At 47.6% G+C, this 14,962-nt stretch overlaps 2 protein-coding genes across 3 annotated transcripts in view; one reads left to right on the top strand and one right to left on the bottom strand.

The window, feature by feature from the left end:
• LOC308578470 (uncharacterized protein) overlaps positions 1 to 8,527 on the top strand; it is a 71,856-nt gene extending 63,329 nt beyond the window's left edge. Inside the window, exons 2-10 of one of the 2 annotated variants that reach the window (XM_081178905.1) lie at positions 4,233 to 4,315; positions 5,115 to 5,155; positions 5,357 to 5,473; positions 5,715 to 5,794; positions 6,351 to 6,453; positions 6,844 to 6,927; positions 7,290 to 7,394; positions 7,719 to 7,782; positions 8,180 to 8,527. In XM_081178905.1, the coding sequence (XP_081035031.1) occupies positions 4,233 to 4,315; positions 5,115 to 5,155; positions 5,357 to 5,473; positions 5,715 to 5,794; positions 6,351 to 6,453; positions 6,844 to 6,927; positions 7,290 to 7,394; positions 7,719 to 7,782; positions 8,180 to 8,235 (733 nt within the window). In that variant the 3' untranslated portion in view covers positions 8,236 to 8,527. The remainder of the gene's footprint in view (positions 1 to 4,232; positions 4,316 to 5,114; positions 5,156 to 5,356; positions 5,474 to 5,714; positions 5,795 to 6,350; positions 6,454 to 6,843; positions 6,928 to 7,289; positions 7,395 to 7,718; positions 7,783 to 8,179) is intronic. The other variant, XM_081178906.1, reaches the window with a different exon arrangement.
• Positions 1 to 14,962, bottom strand: part of LOC308578475 (uncharacterized protein) — a 49,380-nt gene that overhangs the window by 26,669 nt on the left and 7,749 nt on the right. The gene's annotated exons all lie outside the window — the stretch shown is intronic.

The following is a 14,962-nucleotide window of genomic DNA, read 5'->3' as shown; positions in this document are numbered from 1 at the left end:
CGCCTGGGTATGGCCCCTTCCTGGTCCACGAGGATGGGTCCCTGTTAAAGAGGCATCAGTTTGCTGCAGTGATGCATAAGGCAATTGCAGCATGTGGCCTGCTGACTAGTAAGTTTGCACATCATTCCTTCCGTATTGGGGCAGCTATTACCGCTGCACATTGGGGCCTGCCCGTTGACAGGATTAAGGATCTGGGCCGCTGGAAATCTGACGCATACAGGAGTTATGTTCGGATGCAGTGCTGAGGTGCAGTTGCTAATGTGGTTTTGTTCATTCCTAGGTCTGCCTGCCCTGCACGTCTGGATAGTCGGGCACAGCATTGTCCACTGGGCCAGCAGGAGGGTGGCGGAGTCTGGATTCGGACACAGGCTTGGGCTCCCCGACCACGTGAGTGTCTCCTGGGTGTCCAAACGAGGAATGCATTGGGAGGAGCTTCTCCCAACGGTGCATAACAAGGTGTCTGCGGAAGGCACACCTGTGGCGATGGTGGTGCAGCTGGGCAAGAATGATTTGCCGGAAGCTCCCAGCTTGAGCCTGCAGACCTGCATGCAGGAGGACTTGGAGGAGTTGAAGGCAGCTCTTCCTGGACCCAAAATCTTTTGGTTGCAGCTGTTGCAGCGACATGTGTGGCGCGTTAGCCAATGCCCAGCTGCCACTGAGATGGCCAGGAGGCGCATGCAGAGTGCAGTGGCCAAGAAGGTTCTGACCTTGGGCGGGATGGTGATCCGTCACCCAGGCATTACCTTTCGCGATGCGTCCCTTTACAGGCTTGATGGGGTTCATCTATCTGTGATTGAGATTGATTTATGGCTGACCTCCGTGTCAGTGGGGTTAAGGGATTGGTTACAGGTCTGAGTGGCTGGCGGCAAGCGCGGGGCTTGTGTGGCGGATAGGCTGTGGTTCAGGTGATAGGGATGGGAGAATGCTCTCACCATCCCTATGTGAAGGGTATTCCGTTAAAGTAATCCAGGGACTTGATGGTTTGGTCAACCCCTGTGATGGGATGGTGTCCATGCCTGAGTCCAGGGGGACATTTGGGTGGCGGAGATAGCTCATGCCTGGCTTTCTGCTTATCCAGGTGTTCACCCTTGGCTGACCTATGCTGGAACCCTGGGTCAGCGCTACCTGCATGGCTACCTATGCAACCACTCACTTTCTGTAATCAATAACGTTGTGGCCTAAATTCTGCCAAAAACCAAACCCAAAATTTCAGTCAAGTGTGAATTTATTTAGGGTGGAGGTTTCTGGGTCTGAACACGCAAAACACAGGCAGTATATCTTAGGTTCTAAATTGTTTCTAAATTATTTGTATAAAACACAAAGATGGCTTGCTTGAGCCATGCGGTCTAAGCTTGGAACATACAGCTTAGACCTCCTTAGTGGTAGGGTTCATATGGTGCAAAATGATGAAAAGTGGGATAACAAAGAGCTTGATAGCCCTTCCTCTCAAGCTTGGGGAAGTGATCTAGCTAAGCCTGGCAGAACAGTTTACTCTATAGTCTCACCCGCTTCATGAATTGAATCGAGGTAAGTTTGTTGGTTTTCTGAAGCAGGATCTCTCACACCTTCTTCATAGGAGAGTTGCTCCATCTTGTTTTTCATTTTTGTTGCCCTTTTCTGAACCTTCTTGAACTCTGCAATCTCTTTTTCAAGCTGAGGGGACCAGAACTGTAAACAGTACTGCATGTGTGGTCACACCATAGATTTGTATTACATCAGCAGTTTTATTTTAAATTACTTTCCTAATGATCCCTAGCATGGAATCTGCCTTTTTTACACTGGACTAGCACCTTCATCAAACTATCTACCATGACCCCAAGGTCGTGTTCCTGCTCTCTCACTGCCAGTTCAGACCCCATGAGCAGATATGTGAAATTAAGATTCCCCCCCCCCCCATGCATCACTTTTCAATGGTTTACATTGAATTGCATTTCTGGCAGAGTCTGCCCCCTTTTGGCATTGCTGGCCTTTGTATGAAGCAGAGTGGGAGAATCTGCTGTGGATGCTGGATCCGGACTGCCTGGGAGGGGTAGCAGATCTGCTCACTGCAGCCTGTGCTGTCACTGCCTCCTTCTCCATTCGTCTGCTTTCCTCCCCCCCCCCCGTGACACCCTTTGCCCCCCACCCACTCCCCACCCTCAGCCACCTCTCTCATTGCTGTGTCTCCCTCTCTCAGAGGGGAAGGGGGCGACTGCATGCCTGTGGCACCCATAGAGAAACACACTGGTCCCCCCTTTCTTCCTAGGCACAGTATTGTTTGGTTCATAAATGCTAAAAAGAAGGAAAGTTGTTTTTCCCCCACTTTTGAAATGTTGGTCAGGTCACATTTCAGCACCAACAGCTTTGTGGCAGAGGTAGGAAGTTTCCTTTCTTTTATATTCAGGGTTTTTGTACTTGCGTTCTTATATAGAAAGCCCTTTCTGTACTGTGTATCATGAAAAGGCATGAATGTGCATGTCTTGTGGAGAAAGTTACTTAAAACCAGAGTATACCTAGGAAGCTGCACCGGCCGGCAGCAGCTCTCCAAGACTTCAGACAGTGTCTTTTTCCCCCTACCCTTCCTGGAGATGCCACTGGGAATTGCCCCACCACTGAACTACAGGCCTTCTCCTAAACTTGGAGGTTTGCATTTTCTAATGTACTGTGCACAGTAAAAATAAAAAAATTCCTTCCAGTAGCACCTTAAAGACCAACTAAGTTAGTTCTTGGTATAAGCTTTCGTGTGCATGCACACTTCTTCAGATACCAAGTGTGCATGCACACGAAAGCTTATACCAAGAACTAACTTAGTTGGTCTTTAAGGTGCTACTGGAAGGATTTTTTATTTTATTTTGACTATGGCAGACCAACACGGCTACCTATCTGTAACTGTGCACAGTAACAGAGCCATAATGAATCCAAATAGACAACACTAGACTATGCCAGTTTCTCTTCTGCAGAAGTTCCTTGGAACTTTGTACATATATTTCCAGCTTTGGATAAGGCTCCTGGTGTCCTTGGCATCGTGATTAGAGCGGCAGTAAACGCTGCCATTCCATCTAAACAAAGGGGGGGGGGGGAGCTCATCTTATGTTGAAGTTCACCACATAGGAGATGGTTCTCCCTCCGCCCCAATAGATTATGGTAATTCATAATCTACGTTTTGTGTGGGTCCGCCCACACAGTGAAACTGATTGGAAGTTTCAATGGAAAGGTCCAACCCTTGGTCCCTCTACTTTTGGGGGGCGTGAGTGTTGTGGTCATGCGGCTGGTTTATTCCTTGCTTGCTTGCTGATATCTGCCTCGCTTTGTCTGGCTCGCTACGAGGTTTGGATCACAGACTTGAGATAGGTACCAATGGTTTTTTTTAATTTATGTGCTATGCTAGGGACTTAGATTTATTTCCCGGTTAGATGGGTTTGTGGCAGGGGTGCAGGGGTGGGCACATGGGAGTTAATTATTAATTTTGGTTCATTGCTTTGACAATGCTACTTATGAGTGCATGTGCAAATAACATTCAATTGCTAATAATTGTGTGTGTGTGTGTACAGTATCAATTTCTATATATATTATTTTCTATGAAAATTGTATATTGGTCATTATGTTTCTTATATCTATAGAGTGGTTTGTTTCTGGATGGTTTGGGTTTTTTAAAAAAAAATATGGTGCAAGCTGTGATGGTGGAAACCGTTTCACTGTGTTGCTATTGAGCAAAATTAAACCTAGATGGGGGATTATTTGTTATGGTGAAAGCTGTGATGGTGCCAGTGATTTCATTGTGTTGCTACTGAGCAAAATTAAACCTAGATGGGGGATTATTTTTTATGGTGCAAGCTGTGATGGTGGAAACTGTTTCACTGTGTTCCTATTGAGTAAAATCAAACATTGCTGGGGGATTTTTTATGGTGCAAGCTGTAATGGTGCAAGCGGTTTCACTGTGTTGCTACTGAGCAAAATTGAACCTTGATGGGCAGTTAATGAATGTGGCTTTGGCCAAGATTTGGGGGACCATCATTGTGGCTTCATTGAATCAGTGGAGAGTGGAGGCTTTAGCAGCCCCTCTCCAGAGATGCTGATGTGTTGGAAATGCTAGAGGCCATTTCACTGAACTGCCATGCAATAGTTTGAAACAGTGAAGGCTGCACATTTTTTCTGTTTGGGCTATTCTGCAGTGGTTTTGTGGTCTCTACAGGGGACAATTCTCGACACAATATTTCTGGCTCTGGGTCTCACCTCTCCCCCATCTCTTCTAGCTTTAACCACCCGCAAAGCCTACTGTCTTGGGATTGCAGAGGTCACTCCTTTAAGGTCACCCCTTTAAGGATCTCTTCTACAAGTATGTGAAAGTGGTGCATGTGTTGTTGTAGTAGATCTGCCTGGGAAGGGAGGTTAGGTGAAGGTGCTGTTGGGGAGGTGTCTTGTTTTGTGGAGAGGTCAGGATGAGAGCAAAGAGCTTGATGCTCAGGCTTCTTTGTAAGAGCCATGCAAGAGCAGATCAGTGGCCCATCAAGTCCAGCAGTCTGTTCCCCTAGTGGCCAACCAGATGTTTTGGGCAAAATCCACAACAGGAATTGTTATCCCCAACAACTGGTGCTATTGAAAGACATGCTGCCTTTTTTCCTGGGGGAAATATTTAGCTGCCAATGACCTTATTTGCCACAAATTTCTTTCTTTTGTCCCATATGGCAGCCATCCCCTTATCTAGTGGCAGGGAGTTCCATCCTTCAGCAATGTGTGGAAAAGTCCTTTCTCTGGTCTGCTTGTAATCTTCCACTCACCAGTGTCACTGTGTAACCCCACTGGACATGACAAGAAGCCTCTCTCTCTCTCCAGTCTCTCCACTCCACATGCCATTTTATACACCACCAGCCTTACAGTGCAGAATAAAGCCACAACACATTAAAGAAAGAAAAGAGAGACAAGCAGGAGAGAGGGAGGGAAGGAGGTGGGGGCTTGGCCAAAGTGAAGGGGAGATGTGAGAGAATGGGGGGATGGAGACGGGGAGCAGAGAGGGTCATCTGAAGAGGTCCTCTGAAGAGTCCTAAGAGTGGTAGCAAGAGGTTTAGTAAGAAATTGATGCATGAGATGTAAATAGATGGATGAACCTTCCTTCACATCCTTTTCTCCTCTTTCAGTTGCAGAAATGAATTTGGCTGCCATTGACCCAGTTCTGCAGGTTAGTATCAGTGGGAGCAGGAGTATAGACCAGGTACAAGACCCCTCGGCACAGAAGGTTACCTTGCCCAGCAGCAGAGGAAGCTGCCTGGGTGCCTGGGGCAGGGCGCCCAGGGGCAGGGCAAACTTCCCATAGGGGTGGGGCAAGGACAGCCTAGGGAAGTCCTTTCCTGATTAAAAGCCTGACTTTTTCCACTTTTAGAATCTCGGCAAGGATTATTTTTTCCTCTTCTGTACTCGCTACTCAAGCGAGTACATCTATCATATGAGCAATGATAGAGTGGTGTATCATAAAGAACCCACCTGCGCGGCTATTATGGTAAGTGAGGTTCAGTATGAGAAATCCAGTGGGGAGGTGGGCGGAAGGGATGGGGGTGAGGTTTGGGTAATGGTCTGTGAAAAGCAAGTTTCTGGGTCTGGCAAAGAAGAAGAATTTGCAGGCATTTGGGACAGGCATTCCAACTGCAATTGAAGTCAACCCCTGAGTCTGGGGCTGGAGCAGCCCCCCTGAATTCCATGGGGAACTGACTTTGCTCTTCTGCTCTTTAAACTCTTCTCAGGACATCATGGAGAGATGGTACATGTTTCCGGTCCCCTCCAAAGTATTGAAAATAGGAATGGAGAACATCACCTGCCTGACGTATGTTGTTGGCACTGTGTGCGTGTATTTATTCACAGTGATTGGGAATTAGAAGTGGTGTGTGTGTGTGTGTGTGTGTGTGTGTGAGAGAGAGAGAGAGAGAGAGAGAGAGAGAGAGAGAGAGAGAGAGAGAGACCTGCTTGAGGAAAGGGCAGCCAGTGGCTGGCAATTTAGATTGAGTGAGAAGAATCAAAATGCAGGGAAATAGCAGTGACTGCACAAATGGGCCGAGGGTGCCATATTGAGCTTGACAACAAGTTTACAGGGTAGGTAGGTTGTGGCAATAGAAGCTTCTATCTCTAAAAAATAAAAGAAAAATCGCTGGTGGCTGTTATGCTCCTAGGGCTAGATGTATCCCCCCCCAAAAAAATCTCCTCTCTTCCTTGAAGGAAGCTGGAACTTGATGGGTCAATCATGGATGGGGTTAGTTCCTCAGTGGGTCATGGAGACTTTGAATGTACAGTCTCCAGAGGTCCCAAATCAGTGGGGGTGGGGCTCCCAACACCCCTGGAAACCAACCACTGGTCTTATCTTATTTCTTGCTTCCTCGTGACAGCTTCCTGCAACCTGCATTTACGGCAAGTAAGAAATCGACCATTGTCGGTGGAATGCTCTGTCCAATTGCTAACACTTATGGACTGACCGATGATGAAAAGGAGGTAAATTCTTTGTAGCTTTGATCATTACTCTTGACTTCTATTGGTTCAATTTATCTCCTGAAATTTTTGCACATCTTTTCATTTCTTACTAATTTTTCAACGAGACAGTAAGCTTAGCTACACTGATAATGCTTTTGGTTTCACTGGTTTCCAGCTATTATACACTTGGATTTTTTAAAACATCATCTCCTTTCAGAAAGTGAATTTTGCCTCATTATTTTTCCATGAGTGAAAACTTAGTCTCATTTGAAGCTGCCAGTTTGCTTCAGTATCACACTTCTTTTTATTCAGTGCTAAAAATCTGTTATCTATCCCCCTCCATGTCTTTCCACATCATCTCCTCCCATGAATCTGTGAATCCATCTTTGTGAAAATGGTTTTCACTGCCAGGAGCTTAAGAAGCAGTTTCATGGAATGGTCAGGCGCCTGCTGGCTGAGTCCCCAACCCTTGCAACCCTGTCATGCATCATGCAAGTAAGTGCGATGGTGGGACTAGGGTATTGATTCAATTCAGCAGAGCCTGCTGGCATAAAAGCTTGATCAGGCAGCATCACAAACTCAGAGCATGGGTGTCCCCTGACACGCTGGGGAAGGGCAGGCCACTCAGACCTTTGTCAAGGCCCTTTCTTCAGTCTCCACCTGGGTGCAGCAGCCAGAGGGGGCCCCCAAAGCAAATTTGGGGCTTAGTGACTTGGGAGAAAGCCTTTTTGAGCTGTCTGGAACATTGAACAAAGTATCTCCCTCAGATAGTGGGGAGGACTCCTTGGTGGAGATGGTAGCTTGCCTCTCTAGCCGAAACCAGCCCCCTGATACTATGGTGCTTTTTCCTCCCACAGCCGCTGACCTTTTACTTCAATGCAGAAGATGAGCAGGAAAGACAGCTGGCTATCAGCACCATCCGTGATTTGCTGGCATATGCATTAAAATTCAACAACATGCCTGTAAGTATCTGTTTTATGGTCCAGAGAGGTTTCTCAAAGCGGCTTAAAAAAGACTGTCTCAAGAAAAGTGATATCCAAGCTTGGTATCAAGCAGAGAGGGAACATGATCTACCAGTGTGTCCAGGATTATTCAGGTGGATTTTTTTGGCCTCTTCTTTGGTGCTGCCCTTTGGCCTCCACCTACTAGGCAGCAGAACCCACAGAGGTTCTTGGAGCCAACCGAGTAGGGTTCAGCAGCTGCTTTGGAGTTCTCTTGTATTTGCTTTTTGGGTTAAATAAAGGACCTGATTAAGGCTTTTTTTTTTTTTTTTTTTGTCTCTACAGGGGATAGCAATAAATGGAATTCTTACGCCAGCGGTGTCCGAGTTGTTCAATACCATCAACGAAGGCAAGCTGTCCATTCTGCAAGCACAGAACAAACCCACAGGGCTCACTCTCCACCCCAAAGCCATCCTTGGCAGCCTAACTGGGGTCTGAGGAGGGCTCACTTCTTTGCTGTAACACACCTGCCTCAGGTTGAAATCCCAGCCCTGCCTCAAAGCCCCCAAGCAAGGTGGAGAGTGAACAGCTGTTCCCAGATGCTATGGGGATGCTGGCTCCAAGTGGTGGAGGCCGGTGACCCCCAATGGTCTGGCAATGGGGAAGGGGATGTTGGGGGTGGGTAGCAACCCCACTGGGCTTTGCTGGGGCATGGGAGGGGGCATAACCTGTCTAAGAATGCCTGGTGATGAGTCTGGGCCTGGTTGTAAGGAAGACTCACTTTTCTTATCTTCTTTCCCATCTAGCGGATGTCCTGATTGAACATGTGGATGTGTTCCCACCAATGAACCACTTCCCATGAATCCTCTTCCCAAACCAGAGTGATATATGTGGTCAGTGATGAAGGAGGAATCATTATTTGGTGTTATCTGAGGGAATTTGCCATTATCTGAGGGCATTTGTCATGATCTGAGGACATTTGTCATTATCTGAGGGCACTTACCATTATCTGAGGGCACTTGCCATGATCTGAGGGCATTTGCCATGATCTGAGGGCATTTGCCATTATCTGAGGGCACTTACTATTATCTGAGGGCATTTGCCATTATCTGAGGGTATTTCCCGCTTTAAATAAAAATTGAATTTTGAGCAATTCTGAGCTTACATTTGTCTTTGTGATTTCTGTTCCATCACTTTACTTGCACCCCTGTGCTGTGGCTTAGAGGTTTCTTTCTGGGGTGGGGGGAGGAAAGAGACACTGCTGGCAACTTCTGAGGGTGATTTGGATCAAGTAAAAGGTTTGGGAGGGAAAGGTTAAAGCCCCCTCCCACCACTGAAGCTGCCTCCCTAGTTGCTGCTTTGACTTTTTTTTTTAAAAAAAAAAATAAAGCATGGAGTATCCTGATCTTCATCATGTGTGCCTACTTGAATAAGAGATTGTTTTTCCTCTCCATGTGAGCAGCAGAACACTGTTCCACAGTGATGCCACCTGGACAGGAGTTGGGGGCCGAAGCAGAATGGTCAGGAGCCGCAGGGGGGCAGGTGGCACAGCACACTGCGAAGCTTTGATGGGAAGAATCTGGCCTTTTTAAAGTCAGCAGGTGCAGACTTCCTCATCAGTACTTCTCTGGACTTGAGGGGGAAAGATGCAGCCATGAAAAGCTGCAGAACAGGCAGAAGTATAGCAGGTGAGAGGAGTGGTGAGAAGGCCTGGCCTGTTACGTGGCCCTGAAGGTACAACAGCCCTGCCAAGGAAATTATGTATGGTAACATGACTTCCCAAAGTGTGTGTGTGAGTGAGGTGGGGAGATAGAAAGGATAGAAACGAAGGGAGGGAGGAAGGAATGATCCATGTTCTCATGTAGCTGCATTGTTCTACACTTTCTGGGTGTCTCCTCTTTGCTCTCAGAATGTGCTCTGTTGCCACCTGGCCAGGTCTCATGCCATCCTAGGATGGAGATCCATGGGCGAAGGGTGGAGAGATGTGTTTCAGCCAATACTGGAAGCAGGAGAGACAGAGGCATGTCTGGATTTGTGATGGACCCCAAGGCTTGTGGCCTGAGGCTTTTCTGGGAACCAAAAGTGGGGGCAATATCTGCTAGAGTCTTAATCTTGTGAGCCCCACTCAGGTTGTATTTCTGTGTAAATAAAACCTAAAGACTTCAAGATCGTCATTGATGCTCATTCCAAGGAGACTGAACTGGAATGCTCAGAGATTTGGGTAGGTGCAACAATATGTTTCGGGGGCTTCTAGGGTTCCCATTGATTCACTGCACCCTGCGTGGCTGTTGCTCATAACCACAGAGGCGTTTTTAACTCCCCCTCCACAACTCACAGTGGAACTTCCCCAAGTCAGGTCTCAAAGGCCTGCCGTTCTCTTGTGTGTAGAAGACACTTGCAGCATTTACAGCAGCACCTACACATGTCATGCGATGTCTCCATTGGCCCCAAGCCAGTATGATCCCTCTCTCAACACTGTGAAGTAAAAAAAGAAAATAGGCACCAGCACTTTGCCTCTTTCTCAGCAGCTGAGCAAATTTGGACCACAACTGTTGGAGATGTCTGAACTAGAGGCCAAATTTCCGCACTAATCACAGCTCAGCCCAGTTTAGCTGTTGAGAGTAAGGCAAAACGACATGTTCAAGTTAACTCAGACTTAATTCACGCTAGTTGTGATACATAAATACAACTGCTATATATGGGGAGAGCCAAAATGATGGGTTGGATGCCATCTGTACATAATGGCTCCCTCAATGTTTTCCATTACATTGCACTTTCTTCCGGAGGAACAGGACGATGCGCAACTGAGTAGCAATCATAACAAGCACGCATTGCAAAATATCTATTGAGAAAGAAAACCACATTTCTGCTGACTGGAGGAGTGATTTGCACTTCATTTTGACACATACAAATGGCCGCTTTCTAAACAATGTCACAAAAAGTTATACGACATGCATTTTCACTCCAAATATTGTAAAGCAAGAGGCCAGACAGATGGACAGGTATGGCATTACTTCATCGGAGGCATGCCAAGTTTGGCTATGGGCCTTTGGGCAGCAAATGTTTCAGGAGTCCTTAGGGGTTAACAAGCCTTAAATTCAGGGAGGCCCTGAAACAAAAAGATCTAGCAATGGTTGGTCTTTGTTTTAACTCTGGAAGAGGTTGCTGGGCCAGGAAAATGGCTACTCTTGATTAATTGGCCTGTCTCTTTCATCTGCTTCAAACAGTTTAAAAGGAACCCGGGCAAATGCAGAGATGTTTACAAAGAGCAGGCCGGGAGGCATGGGGAAAGGGGAAAGGGGTTTTTCAGGGCATAGATTTATAAGGCCTTTCTGTGGGAATTAAGCAAGCAAATATGTCAAAGCTGTGAAAACTGCCACACCAGGTGTCCTGCACTGCAGTAGGAGCTCCAACATGATGAGGCAAAGAGTGTGGGTGAAGAGACAGGAAAGGGATCTTCAGGGCTCCTTGGTTGCTCTGCAAACACAGGATTTCTCCTGTGGGAGAATCAGCCCTGCAGACTGGCAAGGTGGTTTAGCTTTCCTGGGGAAATGTCAGCTGTGGAGAGCACATAATGGCTGCCACCTGTTAAAAGTCAGTGCTTCTGCATCTTCTATCCAATTTCGAAATACTTCGACATCACAAACGTGCGTCTGAGATGCAGGCTTCACACTCCTGGTGATGCCCTTCCGTCAGTTCCTTTAAGTTTCAGCTTTGCAACCATACTCCCCCCCAAAAAAAACAACCCCAAAGACTTTGGTTTCCCGGAAGCTGCACGGGAAAGCTCACCTGGCCCGGACACGGAAAGGATTGACAGATTGGAGTGTCTGAGAGTGAGGGATAGATGGCTCTGTCAATTTCAGTTTCTCTTGGTTTTGTTTCTTTTGTTCTGTTTTCTCCAGGTTTCTGCAGCAATTTGCAAATTATTTATTTGTTTAAAGTCCACTTGAAAATCTGTGTGTGAATTTTGAAGCACTTTAAACATAATATGTGTTGCTTCATATGAAATTTTGGCCTATATAATTCATTTTTGTTTCTTATTTCAACTAATACACATTTTGTGGATACTTCCCTCTAATATGTACATTTTGTATCAAGTTTTGAATTGGAGAACTGCAGTATGCTAGAATCATTGAACTGTAGACTTGGAAGGGGCCCCAAGACTCATCTAGTCCACCCCGTGCGATGCAGGAATCGCAGCTACAGAATCCTTGGCAGAAAGCATCCAATCTCCAGGAGGGTCTATCAGCAGGGGGCCGGTCCACTGTCCCTCAGACCTTGTGGGGGGCCGGACTATATTTAGAAGGAGAAAAAATGAACCAATTCCTATGCCCCACAAATAACCCAGAGATGCATTTTAAATAAAAGGACACATTCTACTCATGTAAAAACACGCTGATGTTCAGTCAGAATCTGCTTTCTTGTAACTTGAATCCCTTGGTCCAGGTCCTACCCTCCAAAGCAGGCTGAAAAAGTACAGTTTGTGTACAGGCTTGGAAGCTTGGATTGATTCTCATTCAAATGTTGCTGGACAGGCTTACCCCCCCCCCCATGTATGTCCCTACGTGTGAAATCTGAGCAAGGGGGATTCCAGACATCATCATCATTATCATCATCATCATGATTTATTATTTATTATCTGGATGGGTTTCCCCAGCCACTGTGGGCGGCTTCCAACAGAATATTAAAATACAATAGTCTATTAAACATTAAAAGCTTCCCTAAGCAGAGCTGTCTTCAGATGTCTTCTAAAATCTGGTAGTTGTTTTTCTCTTTGACATCTGGTGGGAGGGCGTTCCACAGGGCGGGTGCCACTACTGAGAAGGCCCTCTGCCTGGTTCCCTGTAACTTGGCTTCTCACAGCGAGGGAACTGCCAGAAGGCCCTTGGCACTGGACCTCAGTGTACGGGCAGAATGATGGAGGTGGAGACGCTCCTTCAGATATCCTGGACCAAGGCCATTTAGGGCTTTAAAGGTCAGCACCAATACTTTGAACTGTGCTTGGAAACGTACTGGGAGCCAGTGTAGGTCTTTCAAGACCGGTGTTATATGGTCTCGGCGGCTGCTCCCAGTCTAGCTGATGCATTCTGAATTAGTTGTAATTTCCAGGTCACCTTCAAAGGTAGCCCCACATAGAGCGCATTGCAGTAGTCTAAGCGAGACTAGAGCATGCACCACTCTAGCGAGACAAACTGCGGACAGGTAGTTTTGCAGCCTACTGCGGGCAGGTAGGGTTGCAGGTAGGGTTGCAGCCTGCGTACCAGATGGAGCTGATAAACAGCTGCCCAGTTACCCCATTCAGGACCAGGGAGTCCTCCACACCTGCCCGCCTCCTGTCCCCCCAAAACAGTACTTCTGTCTTGTCAGGATTCAACCTCAATCCGTTAGCCACCATCTATCCTCCAACTGCCTCCAGACACTCACAAAGCACCGCCTTCACTGGTTCTGATTTGAAAGAGAGGTAGAGCTGGGTGTCATCCGCATACTGATGAACACCCAGCCCAAACCCCCTGATGATCTCTCCCAGCGGCTGCATGTAGATGTTGAAAAGCATGGGGGAGAGGACAGAACCCTGAGGCACCCCACAAGTGAGAGCCCAGGGGTCTGAACACTCATCCCCCATCACCACTTTCTGAACACAGCCCAGGAGGAAGGAGCGGAACCAATGTATAACAGTGCTCCCAGCTCCCAGCCCCTCAAGATGGTCCAGAAGGATGTTATGGTTGATGGTATCAAACACCGCTGAGAGATCCAACAGAACTAGGAAACAGCTCTCACCTTTATCCCTAGCCCACTGGAGATCATTGACCAGTGTGACCAAGGCAGTTTCAGTCCCATGATGAGGCCTGGAAGGGATCCAAATGGTCCGCTTCTTCCAAGCGTGCCTGGAGTTGTACAGCTCTATCACCTTGCCCAAGAATGGAAGATTTGAGAACAGGCGATAGTTGGCCATATTGGCCGCATCTAAAGATTTTTTAAAAAAGAAGTGGTTTGATAACTGCCTCTTTCAGCGGGTCTGGGAAAGCTCCCTCACAGAGAGAAGCATTCACCACCCCACGAAGCCCATCGCCCAGCTTTTATAAGCCAGGATGGGCAAGAATCAAGGAGACAGGTGGTTGGTTTCACTCGTTCAAGCAGCCTGTCCACATCCTCGGAGGTAACAGATTGGAATTGATCCCACGCAACTTGACTAGACAGGACTCTAGCACTCTCCCATCCCAGCCCTGCTCCCACAGTGGAGTCTACCTCTTCCCAAATCTGAGCGACTTTATCTGCAAAAAACTTTACAAAATCATTGCAGGAGATCATGTGGCCTGTACTGGGCCCCGATGTAGCAGGTGGTTCCGCTAAATTGCGAACCACCTGAAAGAGTCTCCTGCTGCTGTTTTCTGCAGATGCAATAGAGGCACTGAAGAAAGTCTTTCTTCGCCGTCGCTACCGCCACTTGGTAGGCTCAACGTTGAGCTCTAACCTGTGTCCGGTCAGCTTCAGAATGAGTTATCCGCTACTGGCGCTCTAGTTGTCTCAGCAATTGTTTCATTGCCCTCAGATCCATGGAAAACCACTGGGCTGTCCGGCTCCATGCAATCAGAGAGGGCTCTTTAGAGCCAAACAGTCAATATCCCTGGTTAACTCCACATTCCAGCGGGCCACCAGGGAATCTGCTGAAAGGCCATCAACATGGGATAAAGCATCCCCTACCACTCTCTGGAAACCATTTGAATCCATTAAGTGATGGGGCGGACCATCCAAATTGGTCCCACCTCCCTGCAGAGGGGAAGGGTCACGAAGAAGTCCAGTTGCACCAGGAAGTGGCACTTCTTTAGTTTCGCTTTTACTTAGTGTCATATCACCAACATCTATAGAGGTGAACACCAAGGCATGTCCGCGGCTATGGGTTGGGCCAGACTTTTCAGGGACAGCCCCATGGAGGCCATGCTTTCCACGCAGTCCTGAGTGGCCCCTTGTAAGGTCGTGTCGGCATGGATGTTAAAATCCCCTAGGACAACCAAACTAGGTTTCTCCAGGAGAACATCCGCCATGACCTGAAGCAGCTCAGGCAGGGAATCCTTGGTACACCAAAAGGAATCCTATTCTGCCCCTAATGCCCAACTTCCAGAACATGCACTTAGAGAACTGGGTCTTCCCAATAGGACACCTGGTGCAAACTAATGACTTCCTAAAAATCACTGCAACCCCCACTCCCTGCCCAGAAGGCCTGGGTTGCTGGGCGTAAGAGAAACCTAGTGGACAAGCAGTGGCAAGAACAAGCCCATCTGCTTCATCCAACCAAGTCTCTGTTACACATGCCAGGTCAAGTCCTCCATCCATGATCAAGTCATGGATGGCAGTGGTCTTATGAATCATCAACCTGGCATTGCACAGCAGCACCTTCAGGTCATGTGGGTATCCCTTGCTGATTCCAGTATCCATCGAGTCAGGACCAGACCCTCAAACAACGACTAAACCTGCTTCCTCGTTAATGACATGGTCTGCTCTTAGCGTAACTCCTCCTCCTACCTGTGATCACTGAGATTGGTTGTCCCAGTGCTTCCCCCACTGTGGAACCTGCCCCAGCCATTCTGTTG

This window comes from Podarcis bocagei, assembly GCF_964188305.1.
Source record: "Podarcis bocagei genome assembly, chromosome: Z".
Lineage (NCBI taxonomy): Eukaryota > Metazoa > Chordata > Lepidosauria > Squamata > Lacertidae > Podarcis > Podarcis bocagei.
Note: the sequence above shows the minus strand (reverse complement) of the source record. Positions and strands in the feature narration are given on the sequence as shown.